Source organism: Rhizomucor pusillus, assembly GCF_041956525.1.
Source record: "Rhizomucor pusillus strain CBS 183.67 unplaced genomic scaffold VTP01scaffold_18, whole genome shotgun sequence".
In the NCBI taxonomy this organism is placed as follows: domain Eukaryota; kingdom Fungi; phylum Mucoromycota; class Mucoromycetes; order Mucorales; family Lichtheimiaceae; genus Rhizomucor; species Rhizomucor pusillus.
Genome location: NW_027192160.1, coordinates 381,745 through 398,701, shown reverse-complemented (window position 1 = coordinate 398,701; position 16,957 = coordinate 381,745). Strand labels below are relative to the sequence as shown.

Below are 16,957 nucleotides of genomic sequence, written 5' to 3'. Positions count from 1 at the left end.
CAAGATTACGAAAAAGTTCCTATTGTACATAAGCTTACCATGTTCAAATATCCAACCTATTGTTTCCTATTTTTGGCCCCTCAATAGACGCAGTACACAGTCAAGCGCCAACTAGTATCTGTACCAATTCAAAGTATTACCGCTTTTCGTATGATTGAACCTTTGTTGTCGGAGGAAATTTGCTAAAACGCTGCAAATGATCCTCCTCTTGCAGATAATTTCGCTTGTGCCCAGTTTCTTGTTGCATTGTCAAGGAAATACGAAGGTTCAACATATAAACGGTTGATACTGGAACATCCAGATAACAACCGAACGATAAAACCTTGGGTGACACCAGTGCAGTTCTCAAAATGTATACTCGTCAACTTGTTCCAAGCTTCAAGCGCCTTTATCCAGTCATCATCATTGCCAATCCGCATTTCCGTGAGATATAGGTTCTCAATAGCCAAGTCGTGCAATGCATAGATATGCGCGCTTGTAAATGCCGACGACTTTTTCAGTCCAAGCGATTTGACTGAGGGCAGATTTATCACTGGCGATATGCAATAGTAAAGCCATGAGCATGCTACTTCCTCGCGAAATCCTGCAAGCGTCAACATCTCTAGAGGGGCTGTGTGTGGATCTTTCAACAATAATATCATCCCTCTAATATTCGATACAAGTGCTGTCTCCTCGTACAATACCAGATGGCGAAGTTTGTGGAAATATCGTGGTATCAATGTTAGAACGGGATGAGATGTAGGTTCGCCGTCGAAAGCAAGGTTAGGTTTTGATATGTCAAGTGCAAGCTCCAAAGTTTCAATATCGCTGCAGTGCTTTAGAATGGGCAACAAATCGTTGCCGTGCAAAACGGTTCGCAAGCATATGCTCATCGCCTTCCACTCTTGATGACATGATGATGATAGTCCACGCCACTGCTCGACTTGGATGTCTCCAGACTGTAGCTCCAAAGTGTATGATCGTAACCGTGGAAAACGATGAAATATACTAATATCATAAGCGTCTTCATAAAACGAACAATCTATAAAGTGAATCTCCTCCAGTAGAGGACAGTGATCGAGAAGGAAATTGCAAACTCTTCTGAGGTGTGTGTCGTAAAGCTTGAGCGTCAGTCGTTTAAGTTTTAGGGCATCTACTTGTAATTGGTCCAGCGTTTCGCTCGAGAGATGAAGGCGAGACGTATCATAAATATGAAGTTCTGTGAGATTTTTGCAGCTGGATAGTATGATAGGCAGGACGATATCTGCGTTGAATGGAACAGGGCCGCATATGTTTAGTGTGTTCACGGTATCGCCGAGCCAGCAAACAAAGGGCATGATATACTGGTCAGCGGGATCAAAAGGGTATCGAAATTCTATATTTTTATTATTTCCAGCCAAAGCTTTTAGCCACTCTTTTGATCACTGCTTACCGAGATGTTTAATCTTACGACATTCTGCTTCTCGCAGCCAGTCAAACAGAAACTTCCAGTTGCCTGCTCGTGGCATCACCGCCAGACTTTCGAGATTCTTTGATGCCACGCTGTTTCTTTGGAATAGCGGACAACCTTTTAAAGCATATACGTTGCGCTTTACACAAAAGTGCTTCCATATTCTTCCGCTTGTTCTGATAAGACTGTTCCATCGTCGACATACTCTGCTAGGTGCCCGGAAACAGTCTTGAACCGCGAGATTCTCAAACACGAGCTCTAACACATGGTTCGGTATTTTGATCGTATAATCAACTGCTGGAGTGACGTTTTTGTCGAACGCTTCGAGTGAAAGCTTTGCAAGCGCACAGCTGTTGATCTCCATCAAGATCTCTGAACAGAAAAGAAAAGAAAAAAGGATAAACTCGCTCAGCGCGGCTGAAGTAGTCTTTTCTGCTGATGTGTAACAGATGATGTAGCACAAAAAAGAGTTGATTGATCAAAACCCAGCGCACAATGCAGGAATACACTCAGTATGCCATGTCAATCCAATAGCTGCATGCAAGCAAGAGGCGTCGAGCTAAAGATTTGTTTTTATTCTACGCCCATCCAGTTTAAAGCAGACAACTCTGCAAAAACTTATAGAGTTATAGTGTTTAAAGCATGTCCTTTAGAGTGCTACAAACGACCCTCCTCTTGCGGACAGCTGCGCCTGTATCCAATTTTCCGTCGCTTTGTCGAGGAAACTCGAAGCCTTGATATACAAACACTTGAGGCTGCAGCATCTAGATAACAGGGCCTTAACGAAGGTTTGGGTGACGCCTTTGCAATTCTCAAAATGCAAGGCAGTCAATTTATCCCAGCCTTCAAGCGCTCTTATCCAGTAATCATCGATGTGCATTTCTGTAAGAAATAGTTTTTCGATCGCCATGTCATTCAATTTATAGATATGTGCACTCCTGAATGCTCGCGAGTTTTGGAGACCAAACGACGTGATGCAGGGCAAATTCAGTAACGGCACTAGGGCATAGACCAGCTGCGAACCTTGCGTATCGCAATCAAATCCTTTAAGGGTCACTCGTTTCAACGTCTTCAGGTTCGAATCCTTCGCCGATAAGAACGATGCCGCACGTCTGAATACCCATGCAGTGGCTAGTTTCTCGCTCAGTATAAGATGGCGAAGCTTAAAGTAATATCGTGGCACTAGTGTCAACACAGGTTGGACAGAGGAATCGCGGACAATATTCAGAGTCTCGACATCGCGGTAACATTCCAATACTGTCGACTGGGTATTGGAATAAAGTATGTTATCCATGCGTAAGCGCAGTGAGTCCCATGGTAATCGAGAGTCAAAGGATGCTTTCTGTGTGCTTGTAACATTGCCGTCGCGCCAATGTGTGACTTCCAGGTGAGGAAACTTCACCTCTAGTTTGAATGATTGTAAATGTGGGAAGCGATAAAATATTTCGATATTCTCAACATTTCGAACCTTGATGACTCCGTGTAACGCGATCTCCTCCAGCAAAGGGCAGTGATCCAAAAGGAAGTCGCAAAATGGTCGGATAGCTATGCTGGATACATCGAGCGTCAGCCGCTTGAGGTTTAGTATCCTTAGAACATCCAACATGTTGCTTGATTTTACGATATAAGCGGAAGTTGAGTTATAAATATGGAGCTCTGTGAGACTTTTACAGCTGGATAAGATACTGCGCAGAACCGTTGGTGCATCGTAAGAAATGGGGCTATCGATCGTTAATGTGCTGAACGTGGTGATCACTTTCTGGAAGGAGAATTCGGCCGGACGCTGTAGTACTATACAGATTTTCTCGGTCATACTCAAGGGTGCAATGGATCATATTGTCGATCTTTTACCTACCAAGATGCTTGATCCGGTAACACTACGCGTTTTTCAGTAGTTTAACAAGGTAGTTCCAATCAGCTATCAGCGGCAATGCAATAGTCAAACTTCTGATGCTGTTTGACGCTATGGTATCTCTTTGGAGTAATGAACAATTTGTCAAGGTATATACGCTGCGGTCCAGAAATACGCGTTTCATACCCTTCCGCTTGTACGAAAGAGGTTGTTCCATCGTCAACATACTCTGCTAGGTTCCCGATGACATTCTTGCGCTGTAAGGTTTTGAAATACAAGTTCTATTACAGGATCCGGTATTTTGAGCGTATGATCAGTCGCTGAAGGCGAACTTTTGCCAGGTACTTGGGAAAAGAACTTTGCAAACGCATGGCGAGGATCTTTCATAAAAACTGCCATTTGGAGTCAAGAGACAAAAGAAAAGGGCCCTCTGGCATCCGTGGCTGGAAGCCGTTTTCTGACTTGCAACTGCGCCATGTTTAGTGTAACGCATAAAATGGAGCTAAGTGATAAGCTTGTAATATCTAAGCAGAGGCATTGCCAAGACCAACGTAGCACATACTTTCTGAAAGATACTCTGGTAAAGATGGACTCGATATTGAGAAATGGAAGTCGTGTGATGGATGGCCCCTCGATATAGCCAAGTCATAAAATCTCGTGCTTCCTCCCGATGTATAGAAAGCTTGTCGATGTCTGCAAGAGCTAGAAATTTTACCAGTTATCCGGTTTGTAGTCAACCCTAATGCTAAGAGAGGGGACACCCACGCATACCACGCGCACAGCCCTTGATCGAAGGGAGATAATAAGAGTAGGCGAAATTCGGACGAGGATGTTTATTTTGTAGTAGAACAAGGAGTTAACTGGTTTTGGAGAAAGAGAACTCTTGGAGATTGCCTGGATTGCGCAGCAAATCACATGAAAAAGAGCTATCTTGTCTTTATGAAAACTATTTTATTTACATGCTCATTCATTTCTATCCTTATTTATGAGTGCCGTTTAGTTCACGTTGAGCAAGCCAACGATATATCCAAGAACCACCACGAGGAGGCGGCACGACCAGTTCCCAAAAAGTTGTGTGGTGGTTTATGTAGTATTTGCCATCCTTGTGCTGGGCTGACAGATGCTAGTCAAAAACCACAATCCAGTCTTGAACGCCTTGAATGCCTTGGATGTATTGAAAGCCCTAGGTTTGACTTGACCAACTTGCTAGGGCACCACCGAATGCCGCCTTTCTGATGCAGCCGCTATGCAGCAGCAGATCGTGGGAGGGGCAACAAGGAACCGCAGCCCTTTTTGTGTTCTGGGTATGGAGTGTTGAGAGGGAGACTCGACCTTACGGGAATTTCGCAACACGAAAAGATGCAATAAACCAACTCTCCGTCCTACAAGGACTCGTTTGATTGTCGCTGGCTCGCACACTTACGTGCCTTCCGGCGCCCTTACGGGGCCTTACCAGCTCCTCGGGAGTTTCAAGCCCGTCCTATGGAAAACTACGGAGAATGCTCTGTGAGCTACTTGATTGGCTTGCTTGCTCTTGCCTTCTTGCGACATACGGGTTAGGTAGTCTTTTTTTCCTTGGTCGAAGCTGGGAAAAGACCATAAACCCCAGCGGGAGTGTGTGCCTCGGGAGTTCCTCGGGTCAATGATCTATAGAAGGGAAAAGAATTGGTGAGCCACACGATTGCAGCTCCCGTTGAATCCACAATTGACCGACTTGCGACGATCAGAGAGTGGAGAACCCCATGAAGAAATGCGAATTGAGGGAGTCGCACCGTTCTCGTGATGCAAGAGCCAATCAAATTGGGGCGCGCAAAAATATTTCTTATTCACAAATGGAGGTGTCTTCGAGCATACATTTGTTGAGCAGGATTTCTGTGGCAGCAACTACCTCGTAGGCGCTTCTTTGTTAACCCCTGTGCATTGTAGTACTACTGATGCTAAGCTCCGTCTTATGCAAAACGCTGTTGTGGAACAGTGACTGGCTCCGCCGACTCTTGCAAGATAACAGCAATGAGATGAAAATGTTACATGACAAGTATTCTAACAAAGTCATGAGCTGAAATGCTAAGAGCTTGACATTTCTGGATTGTACTTTTATTGATGCATGTGAAATTGTATTCTTTTCACAGAATGCACGGATCAATTCGCTGAAAGGATTATTTGGCCGCTCCTACTCAGCTTTTCCGAAAGACGCCTTCAAAATACATCAGTGGTTATTAATCAATATCTGTTTTTGAACATAATGATAAGATCTTTGGGTGCCGCGTTCTGAAAGTTCTTGAAATGAAGCTGATACTTATGTATCGAAACCTCAGGCAACATCCATTCGAATTTGCGCACTATGTATCGAAAGTCGTAAGTCGCCTGCTGGAACGAACTAGGGTTTTTACTCAGAAACTTACAGAACATAGACAGTGCAACGCGTTCTTCCGCGATGCTAAAGTTTATGTCGACGCATTGGCGTTCTCCGTTGCTAAAGGGCAGTCAAGCAAGACCCTTTCGCTGGTCGGGCTCGGCGCCTTCTTCAAACCGCTCAGGGATAAATTCGTCTGGATTGTCCCATATGTCTGGATGACGTTGGATCGTCGATATATCAACGGTCACAGCTTTGTCTTTTGGAATGAATAGGTCTCCTGTGCACCGCCCTTCGGCTGTCGATAAACGAAGCTGGCGGGCGCAGGCGCAGATTCTAAAAACAACATTGGGATACATTGTATGAGACACCTCTAAACACCTCACAAACCTTTGTACTTACCTCCTCAAAAATTATATCATTGTACTTGAGCTGCTTCAATTGCTCCAGTGTTGGTAGAACATCCTCGGGATTATCACCAAGCACTTTGATAACTTTGTCTCGGGCCGTTCTTTGTTTATCGAAGTATCTGGCCAAATAGTACAGAGCAAAAGTCAACGCGTTTGTCGTTGTTTCGTGACCTTTTATCTATTTAGATACTAATCTCACAGTTCCTCATCGAGATGAGCAAATATGCGTATTCTTGGTTACCTGCCAAGAAGAAAATTGCCGAGTTACGCTAAACGGATGCAATACGATCAGCATCTGTCGAGCTAAATCCTTACTAGATAATGTCTACTATATTCTTTGGATGTCAATGGCTTAATTTTAGAACAATAAGGCGAAGCGCTAAAATTTGAACTAATAAGTGTACATTGCCTGAAGGGCTGTTTCGGGCACTCTGTTGTCCCTCTGCCGCAACTTCTCTACTGTGCTTTCCTTCCTTTACACAGAATATGACAAAAGGCAATTCCTGATGTTTTGATTGGGTAAAACCGTGAAGAGAAGTTCATCAAACCCTGTGCAATGCAAGTCATAGCATTTATTACAAAGAAACTGGTGCTAACCACATTCTAATGCAGTATCCTTCGCAAAAAGTGTATATGCTGCTATTTAAAGCTGCTATCATACACCGAAAAATGCTACTAGAGAAGAGCATATTCACTAGAATCATACAAAAGATCCTCCTCTTGCAGACAATTTCGCTTGTGCCCAGTTTCTTGTTGCATTGTCCAGGTGATAGGAAGGCCTAATGTATAAACTTTTGATACGAGGATATATAGCTAGCAACCCAACGATAAAGTCTTGGGTGACACCAGTGCAGTTCTCAAAACGAATACTTGTCAACTTGACCCAGGATTCAAGCGTCTTTATCCAGTCGTCACCATCGTCGATCCGCATTTCTGTAAGACATAGATTTTCAATATCCAAGTCGTGCAATACTACATGCATATGCGCGCTTGTAAGTGCCGGCGACTTTCTCAGTCCAAGCGAGTTGAATGAGGGCAGATTTATCACTGGCGATATACAGCAGTAAAACCACGAGCATGCCAATTCAACGTGAAATCCTGCAAGAGTCAACATCTCCAGAGGCGCCATGTGCGGATACATCCACAAGGAAACTATTTCTCTAAATTTTCCATGCAAGCGCCGTCCCCTCGTACAGTACGAGATGGCGAAATTTTGTGGAAATAACGTGGCACCAGCGTTAGAACGGGATGAAATGCAGGTCCATCATAGAAATAAAGCTTAAGTTTCGGTATTTCGAACGCAAGCTCCAAAGTTTCGATATCGCCGCAGTGCTTTACTATGGGTAGTAGAAGGTAGCCGTACATAACGGTTCGCAAGTATATACGCATTGAATTCAACTCTTGATAACAGGCTAATGCCAAGTTGTCACTTTTCGAAGCAAGTACTCGCATCATTGGCATCTTGTGACCCGCGCCACTGTGCAATATTATGTCTCCGAATTGTGGCAACAATGTGTATAATCGTAACCGTGGAAAACGATGGAACATGGTAATATCGTAAGACTCATCATAAAACGAACTATCGATAAAGTGAATCACCTCCAGCAGAGGACAATGATCCAGAAAATAGTTGCAAACTCGTCTGAGGTGCTAGTTGTAAAGTCTGAGCGTCAGCCGCTTGAATTTCAGAGTATCTACTTGTAGTCTTTCCAACGATCCGAATCAGAAATTTGAAGTTCTGTGAGATTTCTGCAGCTGGATAGGGTCCTAGGCAGGAAAATGTCTGCAACATTGAATGCAACAGAACCGCGGATTCTTAACATATTCACGGTATCATCGAGCCAGCAGACAAACAGCAAGATATCCGCGGGATGAAAACGATATCGGAAGTTTATGTAGAAAAGCTTTATTACTTCGAAGGGTTAGTCATCACCATTCTTCATCACTGCTTTCCGAGATGTTTAATTTTACGACATCCTGATTCTTGCAGCCATTTAAAGAGATACCAGCAATCACCTGCTTCTGGTTCCACCGCCAGACTTTCCAAGGTCTTTGATGCCACACTGCAACGGATAGCCTTTCAGAGCATATACGCTGCGCTTTACACAAAAGTGTTTCCACATTCTCGTGGATGTGCTGCGGATAATATTGTTCCATCGTCGACTTACTCTTTTAGGTGCTCCGAAACAGTCTGGCGCTCCAAGGTTTTCAAACAAAAGCTCTAATACATGATCTGGTATCTTCAATGTATAATCAGTTGCTGGAGAAGTATTCATCTCAAGCCGTTCGAGGGAAAGTTTGGCTAATGCAAGGCAAGTAAGTATCTTCCATAAAGGCTGCGGGTGGGAGTCAGAGAAGTATGAAAATGGGAATGATAAAAAGACTTGATGCTTCTGGAAGTGACTAATAGATTGCGCCATGTTTGATGTGAAACATAATACTGTAAACAAGCTAGAATACTTCACAGACCGCGCAATGCTAGCACGAAAGATACCTTAAACTAAAACCATCATTTTGAGTACGTGGCATAGATGAAAGATCCTCCTCGATTTGACATGATCTCCTCCGCATAACATACAGTGTCTTCGTTTATAGGAAGTCGGTACCCTCGCAGAAGCAATGTCGATAAAGTTGGCAAGGAGCATATCAATTGTCGCAAAAACGCATCGGTTACACCAGAGCAGTCCGAGATTTCCAAGCTTTTCAAAGCTGTCAAAATTTCCAGCGCATCTAACCATTCGTCATCGAGACGCACATCGTGAAGAATCACATTTTCCAGTTCTGAATCCGTCAAAAATGCAATGTGATCTCGAGTAATGATATTTTGGCAGTTCGTGATCTCGAGACTGTGGACGCTCGGCAAACTTACGAGGTCGACGAACCATGATCTTGAGTAGGCAGCGCGGCCGACAAGGTCAACAACTGATATCTTTTGCAAATAAGGCAGCGTTCCATCCGCCCTTGCTTGCTTCGTCATATTGATTATATATCCGGACAAAACCGCGTATCCACCAATAGTCAAGTGACGAATTTTTGGCATATGTTGTGGTATAGGCCCATAGATATCGTACAATGTATCGTGGTATTTAAGTGCTTTTTCTGTCTTGTAGCGTGCATACAACTCGAGCTCTTCGACTTGCGAGCATTGCCTGAAAACATGGGACATTATTTCCTCGAGATGCTCCTGATATTCGATCCTGATGCGCAAGGATTTCCATGATCTTTTGCCAAACTGAAGATAAGCTGGTATATGCGAGTAAGGTACTATGATCTCAGCATGTCTCGCTTCTTCGTCATCATCATCGTCGTTGTGGTATTCCGTGACAATGCAGGTATCGCAAAGGTTCACGACAAACGTCTTGAGTTTCGGGAGTAACCGTCGACTAATTGCGTTCCATTCTTCGGCTACCACCGGTCCGTCGTGGTCCTCCAAGATAAATTCTTCAAGCAGCGGACACAGAGGTAGAAGATGCTGGATGAGATTGCCGAGCCTAGATCGTCGTATCTCCAAGTGTAGGTGCGTCAATGCAAACTCTTGCTGCTCGGATATCCGTTCGTAAGAACTGACGGGATCGTGGAGATTTTGACGAGTTCCGTATATCGACAGTGATTTGAGATTGCTGCAACTACTGAGGATCCGTGCCAAACTTGTATCCAGAAACATATCGACGCCAAACGCGACCTCCAGCGTCGTAAGCGACGGACCTAGCCAACAAATGAAATCGACTGCCAAGGGTGTCAATGTGAATGTGATGGGAAAGAACAGCTGCCGTTGTGGATCTCCTAGCAAACCTGCATGCATAAATTTCGTTGTTAGTCTACAGCCACACCTCCAACCGAAAGATACATGTTTCCACTCCTTACTTAAGGATTCAATGTTACCGCAGCCTGCTTTTTGGAGCAAACATACAAGCAAGTCGAGATCTCCCGCACGATCGATCGTTAGTCGTCTCAGGTACTTGCCAACATCAAGTTCGCGTTTCAACAGCGGACAATCCACTAATTCTTGGGCAGGGCGTAAGAACCATATCGTTTTCCACATCATCGGTGAGGTTTGGATGACGCTGTACCATCTCCAGCATACAGTTGATAAATTTAAACATTCGTATGCATTAAAGTATTTGAAGATGAGCAGCAAAACATGGTCAGGTAATCGACGTGTTTGATCGAGACAAGGTCGTAGTTGCGGAGAAGGATCCAAGATCGGCGACAGCGACAGCATAGTATCACTGCCTGCATTGTTAGTGTTTGGATACAATAATGCCATGAAAGTTTGCGACTGTGCGATAAGAAAAAGGAATGCAAGCAAAACTGGCAACGATGGACAGCAGAGAATCGCTTAATTCCCATGGCAGCAATGCATGTGACCTTGCAATTGGTTGAGTCGCCACCAACGAGAACATTTCAATTTCGCATAAATGATGAGCGTCTGTTGATGGTTGGACAGACAGTTGCCATAAAAGGGATTTCAAATTTTGCACCCCAAGTGAGAACGATACACCTAGGCGTGTGCATATTCGTATGTTGTGCGTTGCTCCATCCGCGTTGATGACCCTTGTTCAATGTCAGCCACCGTAATTGACAGGATCAATGGCCAGAAAGGTCAAATAGTGAGCATTGTCGCGGACGAAGCGAGTAGTTGCTCCGTAGCAATTAATTGACAGTCGACTGCGCAACTGAGAATACAGTTGATCGGATTAAGATGCTTTGCGAAGCTAGTACGACCAAAACGAATCTGAGCAGAAGAGTCAAGCTTCTGAAAAGAAAAGATTATAGCGTCGCTTCATTGACTCGAAGTCTGTAACTTGTGCTACCGTCACTGCTCAGCATTCACAAAATACACTTTTTCCAAAAATTAAATGTCGCTGCAATTTGCAGTTTTGTTGTATAAATGTATTATAAAATCTCACAAAATGCGACATTACTTATGGGAAAAAGTGTACTGATGTCGTTTATGAGGTAAGCACTGCCCGGTATAACAATCACCGTTGCACAACTTGCCACAGGAGGCGATCCAGGCGCTTACTTCGCCGCTGCTGAGCCAGATTGAACTCCAGCAACTTCTTTTTCATTTTTAAGCATCTCGTTCGGGGAACCGGATTCCACATCCTTTTTTTTTTCTTCCCGCATATCTCTGCAATGAAATCTACCTCTCTGACACTGTTAATACTTGGGTTTCTTGTCTCAAGTATGTGGACAATACAAAGATATTCTTTCTACCGTTTACTCATCTACTATTCAACAGATATCCCAGGCGCAATTGGTAAAGGCGGCGGAGGCGGCGGCCGCGGAGGTAAAAGAATGCCCTTTTTTCTTAGAGATGTAATCAATTCTGAGCAAACTTGTTTGTAGGAGGCGGCGGTGGAGGAAGTTCAGGCGGCGGCGCCAGAGGAGGAGGAACTTCTGGAGGTGGAGGAGGCTCCAGAGGCGGTGGTGGTGGCAGCTCCGGTGGCCGAAGTCCTGCCAATTCAGGTATGTATCTAGACTTGGATCAAGAGCAATATCCACGCATGAATGTTGACGCATAATATAGGAAATCCTGCCATGTCGCAACCGAGAAGTGGCCCTGTAAGCAACGCTGGCGGATATACTTTCCCAGCTGGTAGTCAAGGCTTCACAAAAGGTGGTTACGGAAGTTTCAATCAAGGAAAACCGCCGCAGTACGCTTCGACCCGATGTAAGTTGTCGTGAGTGACGCGCTCGATGACATTGCTCTTATTGATGTGCTATTTTCGATTAGCTACGTATACCAACTATCCTTCAACTTACACAGGCGGATACGGCGTTGGCGGATACCGCGGTGGATGGTACGGCACGTACAATCCAGCGCTTTTATACTGGGCCATCATCCCTTCGGCTTTCTACATTGGCTACTGGGGTGCGTACCATCGTTACAATTCTCAGACAGGTGCATACTACGCCCCTGTCTTATCCACTGGAGGCGAGGGTACCTCCAACGTTATTATCAACGGCACCGAGTATACCAGCGACGATGACAATTACCACTATACTTTCAACATGTCCACCAACAATGTCTACCCAATGGCGGATTACAGTTTCTTTGCTTCGTCCGATCCTTCGGCCAATCCTGCCGACTTTGCATATCGCCTCCTGTTTGCTAACGTGATCGAGTTTAACGACGCCAACAACAATGGTTTCTATGATAACGGCGAGCAAGTGCTCGCAGTGACGTCGCTTGCCAACTTGCCGTGGCAACCGCTTGCTGTTGCTAATAGAACTGCACCGAACAATGCCTCGCAAACCTTTTTTGAAGTAACAACGATGGCATCGAATGTTACACGTAACAACAATGCTTCCGATACCTCCTTCACTGCATACCTCACCTGGCGCTCTAGCAACCTTCAGATCAATGCAACAGATGGAGGTGTACCACTCCAGCCTAACTCTCTTTGGTACAACCTGTCACTTTCCGGATATCCTCTCCCGACGTCACCCAGCACCCGTCTCGCCATCGCCCAAGTCCTCAGCCTTTCAACCGATAACAACATCGTGTTTGATGTTAATATGACCACGCCTGCCGATGTAGCAAGACAAATCAAGACAAACGAGACATACGGTCTTTCACTCGGTAACTATTCCAATGGCCGCCTCGAATACGAGCCGACCGTGAATATCACGGATGTCAGTCAGCCACCTAGCAACGCAGGCATCCCATCAGATTCTAACAGAAATGCCTGGATTTGGGGCAACTCGTTTGATTCGCGACAGCAAAAGTTGCTGTACATCTCGATTCCATATCAAAACTCGACATCTCCAAAGCTAACCGGTTTTGGATTTTTGGACGTCGATGTCATGAACGCCGCAGCCAGCGGTGCTGACACTCCCAGCAATCCGATTGCTAACATCGCAACGTCGTTGTCTGCAAAAGTAACGCTGGCTCTTGCGACCACGGCCGGCTTCTTTATGCTTTTGTAACCGGGCAACGTTGAATTAGAAGAAAGGAAATGATCATGCAGCAACATTTACATATTTCAACTTGTATTTTACTGTATCTAATACTGTTATATACTCATTTACTCGCATCAAACGTAATAATATCAAATTTTACTTACAATATGTACGTACACTATTGGTGATGTCGTGTTGGTTGGCAGTAACTACAGAGTTTCGTCTCCTGATTTCCAAACTCGTTTGATCTGCGTAGGTATTCCCGAATACAGTCTGGCTCTATGAGCTATGAGTAGATTTTGACCCGTTGTTTCTTCATCACGTTCATACACTGCTTTCTAAATTTGACTTAACAAAGAACTTTGAGATCTTTCCATGTGGCTCGTTGATGATACACTACCCGTTCTCATGTTTCGGTTTTGCGCCATGTACGACAAAAGTTTCATAGAATCCAAGGCATCTCCTATTACACTGCGCCTCGCTAGATTTCTGATTTTGTATTAGATCTGTGGAATTAGATGCAGTGTGTTATCTTGCCGATCAAGTTTTTATATACACTGAATCCCTGGATCACGGCTGCTAGGTACACACTCGCACTCGATCCTTATTTCTGTAACGATGGCATTGTCGATTTTCATCATGATACAGCTTCATTTGCGAGTATCAAGGCGCAGTAACGTTCCCGATCCTTGTTACGTGCGAGTCAACTGTACGTATGTGAGATGTACAACGCTTGTTGCACAACGTAATCCCAGGAACTAACAGTTCGATATTTACCTCTTTAGGGAATTACCAGAAGCTGCGCCAGCGATTTCATTTTGGCCGTGGCACAGCCTCAATTTCCGTGATCTTTTCACGAATTGGTTTTGTCAGAAAACGGTCCAATTTGTCAATCCAAATCTATCTAAATCTAAAGAGGCAAGTACATGCCCGGATCTAGAGCGTGCGCGTGAAAAAGAACTGAGAGGGAGTGATGGAAAGGATCAAGATATAAAAGAACAGGAACAGGTTGGATGTTTGATCCACATCTTTTCTACAGTTCACTTTGCATACCATCTTCAGGCAATGAAGTTTGCTGGCCTTTTCAAACTGTTGACCTTCGCTTTGTTCGCGTCGTGTAAGTTTACACCACTATGTGGTCAACGATAGCTAGTATACAGGATCAGCGACTAACTGTCTTGCCGTAAATTAGTCGTTCTAGCTGACATTGACAAGACCGCGTACGGTGTAATCGAAGGCTCTGGCTTTGATCCCGTTATGCTCAAGGGTGGCCACGGTGGTGGCGGTAGCAGCGGCGGCGGCGACAGCGGAGGCAGCAGCAGTGGTGCGTAGTAGATATTGTCTTTCTAATTCTACTGATATCAATCTTCTAACGACATGCACAATGCAGGCGGATCCAGCAGCGGTGGCAGCTATGGTAGCGGAGGATCCCACAACGTTAACGCTACAGATTCTGCAGCACCTGCCTCTTTCACTGCCATGGAAGGTCCGGTGAAATTGCAAACGGTCTTGATTGCACTTAGCGTCATTGCCCTCGCACAGGACTTTTCTCGACGCATTCTGTAACCTGTTAGTGTCCTTCTTTCCGAGCCACTGCTATAGATACAGAGATCTTGTGCATATTTATAACTATCTCTACTGTAATTAAAGTATACTCTAAATAGTCCTAAGCTAAATAAATGTATTTTGATTTACTCCTCGAAAGCGATCTAATACTGTGATCTTGTTTGTTTAATACATATCATGAGATCAATTCTACCCATGACTCCAAATTCTACGTATTTACCTCTGATCATCGTTTAAGTTTTTGACCTGAAGTGACAAGTAGCGTGTTGTGTTTTTTGCACAAGATATTTACCGCGAAATCTTGTCTTCGTAGTTCGTAGTAGAAACCACTAATGGCAACAAAAGGACTCTATATTACTGATTTAAAAAGGCAATGTTGTAATAAACTGAAGAAGGTAGCAAATAACCCGAAAGTTTCTTGCTATATCAAGCGAAAAGAAATACAGAGGTGCAGTCAAAAGTGGACAAGCAAGGGATGATCCAGTCAGTTGTCATGTGTGCTCCCTCAATCCGAGCGCGCCCGCGGAGAGAAGCTTTCATATCCAGTTCGGCCTGTGCACTGCAAAGCGCCGTTTATCCCCACCACCACTATCACGCTATGTTCCCGTCCGGGTACTTTTATATCATCTCGAGAAAGCATGGGTTCGCTCTCGATGTATACGATGGACAGACAAAGGCAAGCAAATCATCGTTGCAATTTTGGCCATCAAGTTACTAATGCACTGTGTAGACCGGCGCCAACATTATTGTGTGGCCACAAAAGTTCCAGGATTCAGACAATCAGTAAGTGAACGCGAAAGAAGAAACAGTGGGTAGTGTTGTGCAAAAAGGGAAAGGGATAAGGACGAACAGGGCAAACGGATTTGTGGTATCTTTAGCCGACACTCCTGGCTTATTACCCCTCCTGACAGGTTGTGGACCTACGATAATGGACGCATAGTCAATAAGAAATCAGGGCACGGTAAGTCCAATGGAATTGTAAGACAGTAGACAAAAGTATTACTGACATAGAATGGCATAGTGCTGGATGTTAGCTCAAGTACGTAACTATATTTCGAAAGCATCTCGGATAGGGCAATGGCTTAATTTCTTTGCCAGGTGCATTCAAAAAGGACAAGACAATCGTCCAGAATAAGAAGAAAGATAACCATCCGGCTCAAGAGGTTAGTATGATTCCTTGACCAAGCATGCGTTCTTGCTGACCGATTCTTCTTGGAATTTTAGTGGGGTTTTGAGAACGGATTCATTTACAACAAAGTCTATCCGACCATGGTTTTGGATATCAAGGTAGGAGCAGAAATTGTTTTTGACAGAGAGAGAGAGTGAGGGGGCAGGAAGGAAAGAAAATACTGATGGACTGTAAAACATGCAGGGTGACAGCGACTCGGGTGGCGCTCAGGTTTTGCTTTACAACCGTAAAGATTCGGACAACTTGAATCAACTATGGTACCTCGAACCTTACGACCAATTCGCGGCATCATTGAACCTCGCTGCAGATACTGGTCCTCTGCACAAGCAACCTAACTTTGGACAGCCACGACTTGGATACGGTGCAGAGGTTGGTGTTCCTCCTGAACTGACGAAGCTTCCTGACAACATCAAAGTTGTGGGCGTAGGCGACAACGTTGCACCAACACCTTCGACACCAGTGAATCCCCCAGCGCACGATAACTCTGAGTTGCCAGAGGCTTTGGCGGCTGCCGGTTACCAGGGATCTGCTACACATTCCGCTCCAGGTGCTCAGCCCGGCTACCCGCCACAGATGCCGCCACAGCACCAACAGCATCACGCGGCTGGCGCATACCCGCCTCCACCTGCACCGTCTAGCAATTATCCACACTCTCCGCCAACTGGCCACTATCCACCGCCACCCTCTTCAGAAGGATATGGATCGCATCCACAGCACCAGGCAGCATCTCCTTATTCGCCTCCACCTGGCTCTGCGTATCCAGCCTCACCTCAAGGCCACATTGCAATGCCCCAGCCTGGCGCACCACCTAGCTATCCTCCCCCTCATCATCCACAGCAACCCTACGGCGGAGGATACCCGTCGCCGCAACCAAACCCTGCGTTCCCACAACCTGGCTTCCCATCTCCTCAGCAGGGCGCCGGTGCTTATCCACCACCATCACAGATGCCCATGCCAGGCGCGCATCAGCAAAGCCAGTATCCACCTCCACCTAGCAATTATCCACCATATCCCCAATAATTGTCTGGAATATAAATTCAATGAAGGAAATCGCTATGCTTGCTTTTATGAGAAATCAATTATATTTATGCAGTCGTTTTATTCCTTTGCATTTTCTGAGTTGATACTGGGATCAGCAGAGTAATTATTGTGCTCACTTGTTTTCGATCAGTAGATAATGATACCTTAGAATGTAGCACGCAATTCAGACCTTAATACGTCGACAATGTGGGCATCCTGAACTAATTTA

General features: G+C 45.0%; 8 protein-coding genes across 8 annotated transcripts; 3 read left to right on the top strand and 5 right to left on the bottom strand.

Annotated features, from left to right (window-relative positions):
- Nucleotides 1-182: 182 nt before the first annotated feature.
- Nucleotides 183-1,793, bottom strand: VTP01DRAFT_3824 (uncharacterized protein; the record flags this gene model as incomplete). Its single annotated transcript, XM_069382438.1, has 2 exons — nt 183-1,354; nt 1,412-1,793. The coding sequence occupies 2 exons, from the start codon at nt 1,791-1,793 to the stop codon at nt 183-185; spliced, it is 1,554 nt and encodes a 517-aa protein (XP_069236150.1).
- Nucleotides 1,794-2,078: 285 nt separating this feature from the next.
- VTP01DRAFT_3823 (uncharacterized protein) lies at nt 2,079-3,680 on the bottom strand (the record flags this gene model as incomplete). The annotated part of the gene is made up of 4 exons (XM_069382437.1): nt 2,079-3,220; nt 3,281-3,306; nt 3,375-3,439; nt 3,510-3,680. The coding sequence occupies 4 exons, from the start codon at nt 3,678-3,680 to the stop codon at nt 2,079-2,081; spliced, it is 1,404 nt and encodes a 467-aa protein (XP_069236149.1).
- A 2,085-nt stretch (nt 3,681-5,765) lies between these two features.
- VTP01DRAFT_3822 (uncharacterized protein) lies at nt 5,766-7,499 on the bottom strand (the record flags this gene model as incomplete). Its single annotated transcript, XM_069382436.1, has 5 exons — nt 5,766-5,970; nt 6,062-6,215; nt 6,286-6,313; nt 6,871-7,196; nt 7,271-7,499. The coding sequence occupies 5 exons, from the start codon at nt 7,497-7,499 to the stop codon at nt 5,766-5,768; spliced, it is 942 nt and encodes a 313-aa protein (XP_069236148.1).
- Nucleotides 7,500-7,973: 474 nt separating this feature from the next.
- VTP01DRAFT_3821 (uncharacterized protein) lies at nt 7,974-8,464 on the bottom strand (the record flags this gene model as incomplete). The annotated part of the gene is made up of 2 exons (XM_069382435.1): nt 7,974-8,138; nt 8,213-8,464. 2 exons carry the CDS (start codon nt 8,462-8,464, stop codon nt 7,974-7,976), a joined length of 417 nt encoding a protein of 138 aa, XP_069236147.1.
- An 89-nt stretch (nt 8,465-8,553) lies between these two features.
- Nucleotides 8,554-10,311, bottom strand: VTP01DRAFT_3820 (uncharacterized protein; the record flags this gene model as incomplete). Its single annotated transcript, XM_069382434.1, has 2 exons — nt 8,554-9,836; nt 9,909-10,311. 2 exons carry the CDS (start codon nt 10,309-10,311, stop codon nt 8,554-8,556), a joined length of 1,686 nt encoding a protein of 561 aa, XP_069236146.1.
- An 872-nt stretch (nt 10,312-11,183) lies between these two features.
- VTP01DRAFT_3819 (uncharacterized protein) lies at nt 11,184-12,980 on the top strand (the record flags this gene model as incomplete). The annotated part of the gene is made up of 5 exons (XM_069382432.1): nt 11,184-11,232; nt 11,290-11,337; nt 11,397-11,516; nt 11,578-11,721; nt 11,785-12,980. The coding sequence occupies 5 exons, from the start codon at nt 11,184-11,186 to the stop codon at nt 12,978-12,980; spliced, it is 1,557 nt and encodes a 518-aa protein (XP_069236145.1).
- Nucleotides 12,981-14,018: 1,038 nt separating this feature from the next.
- Nucleotides 14,019-14,519, top strand: VTP01DRAFT_3818 (uncharacterized protein; the record flags this gene model as incomplete). Its single annotated transcript, XM_069382431.1, has 3 exons — nt 14,019-14,070; nt 14,146-14,277; nt 14,344-14,519. The coding sequence occupies 3 exons, from the start codon at nt 14,019-14,021 to the stop codon at nt 14,517-14,519; spliced, it is 360 nt and encodes a 119-aa protein (XP_069236144.1).
- A 598-nt stretch (nt 14,520-15,117) lies between these two features.
- Nucleotides 15,118-16,728, top strand: VTP01DRAFT_3817 (uncharacterized protein; the record flags this gene model as incomplete). The annotated part of the gene is made up of 7 exons (XM_069382430.1): nt 15,118-15,195; nt 15,250-15,302; nt 15,431-15,480; nt 15,541-15,558; nt 15,618-15,682; nt 15,744-15,806; nt 15,892-16,728. The coding sequence occupies 7 exons, from the start codon at nt 15,118-15,120 to the stop codon at nt 16,726-16,728; spliced, it is 1,164 nt and encodes a 387-aa protein (XP_069236143.1).
- Nucleotides 16,729-16,957: the final 229 nt, after the last annotated feature.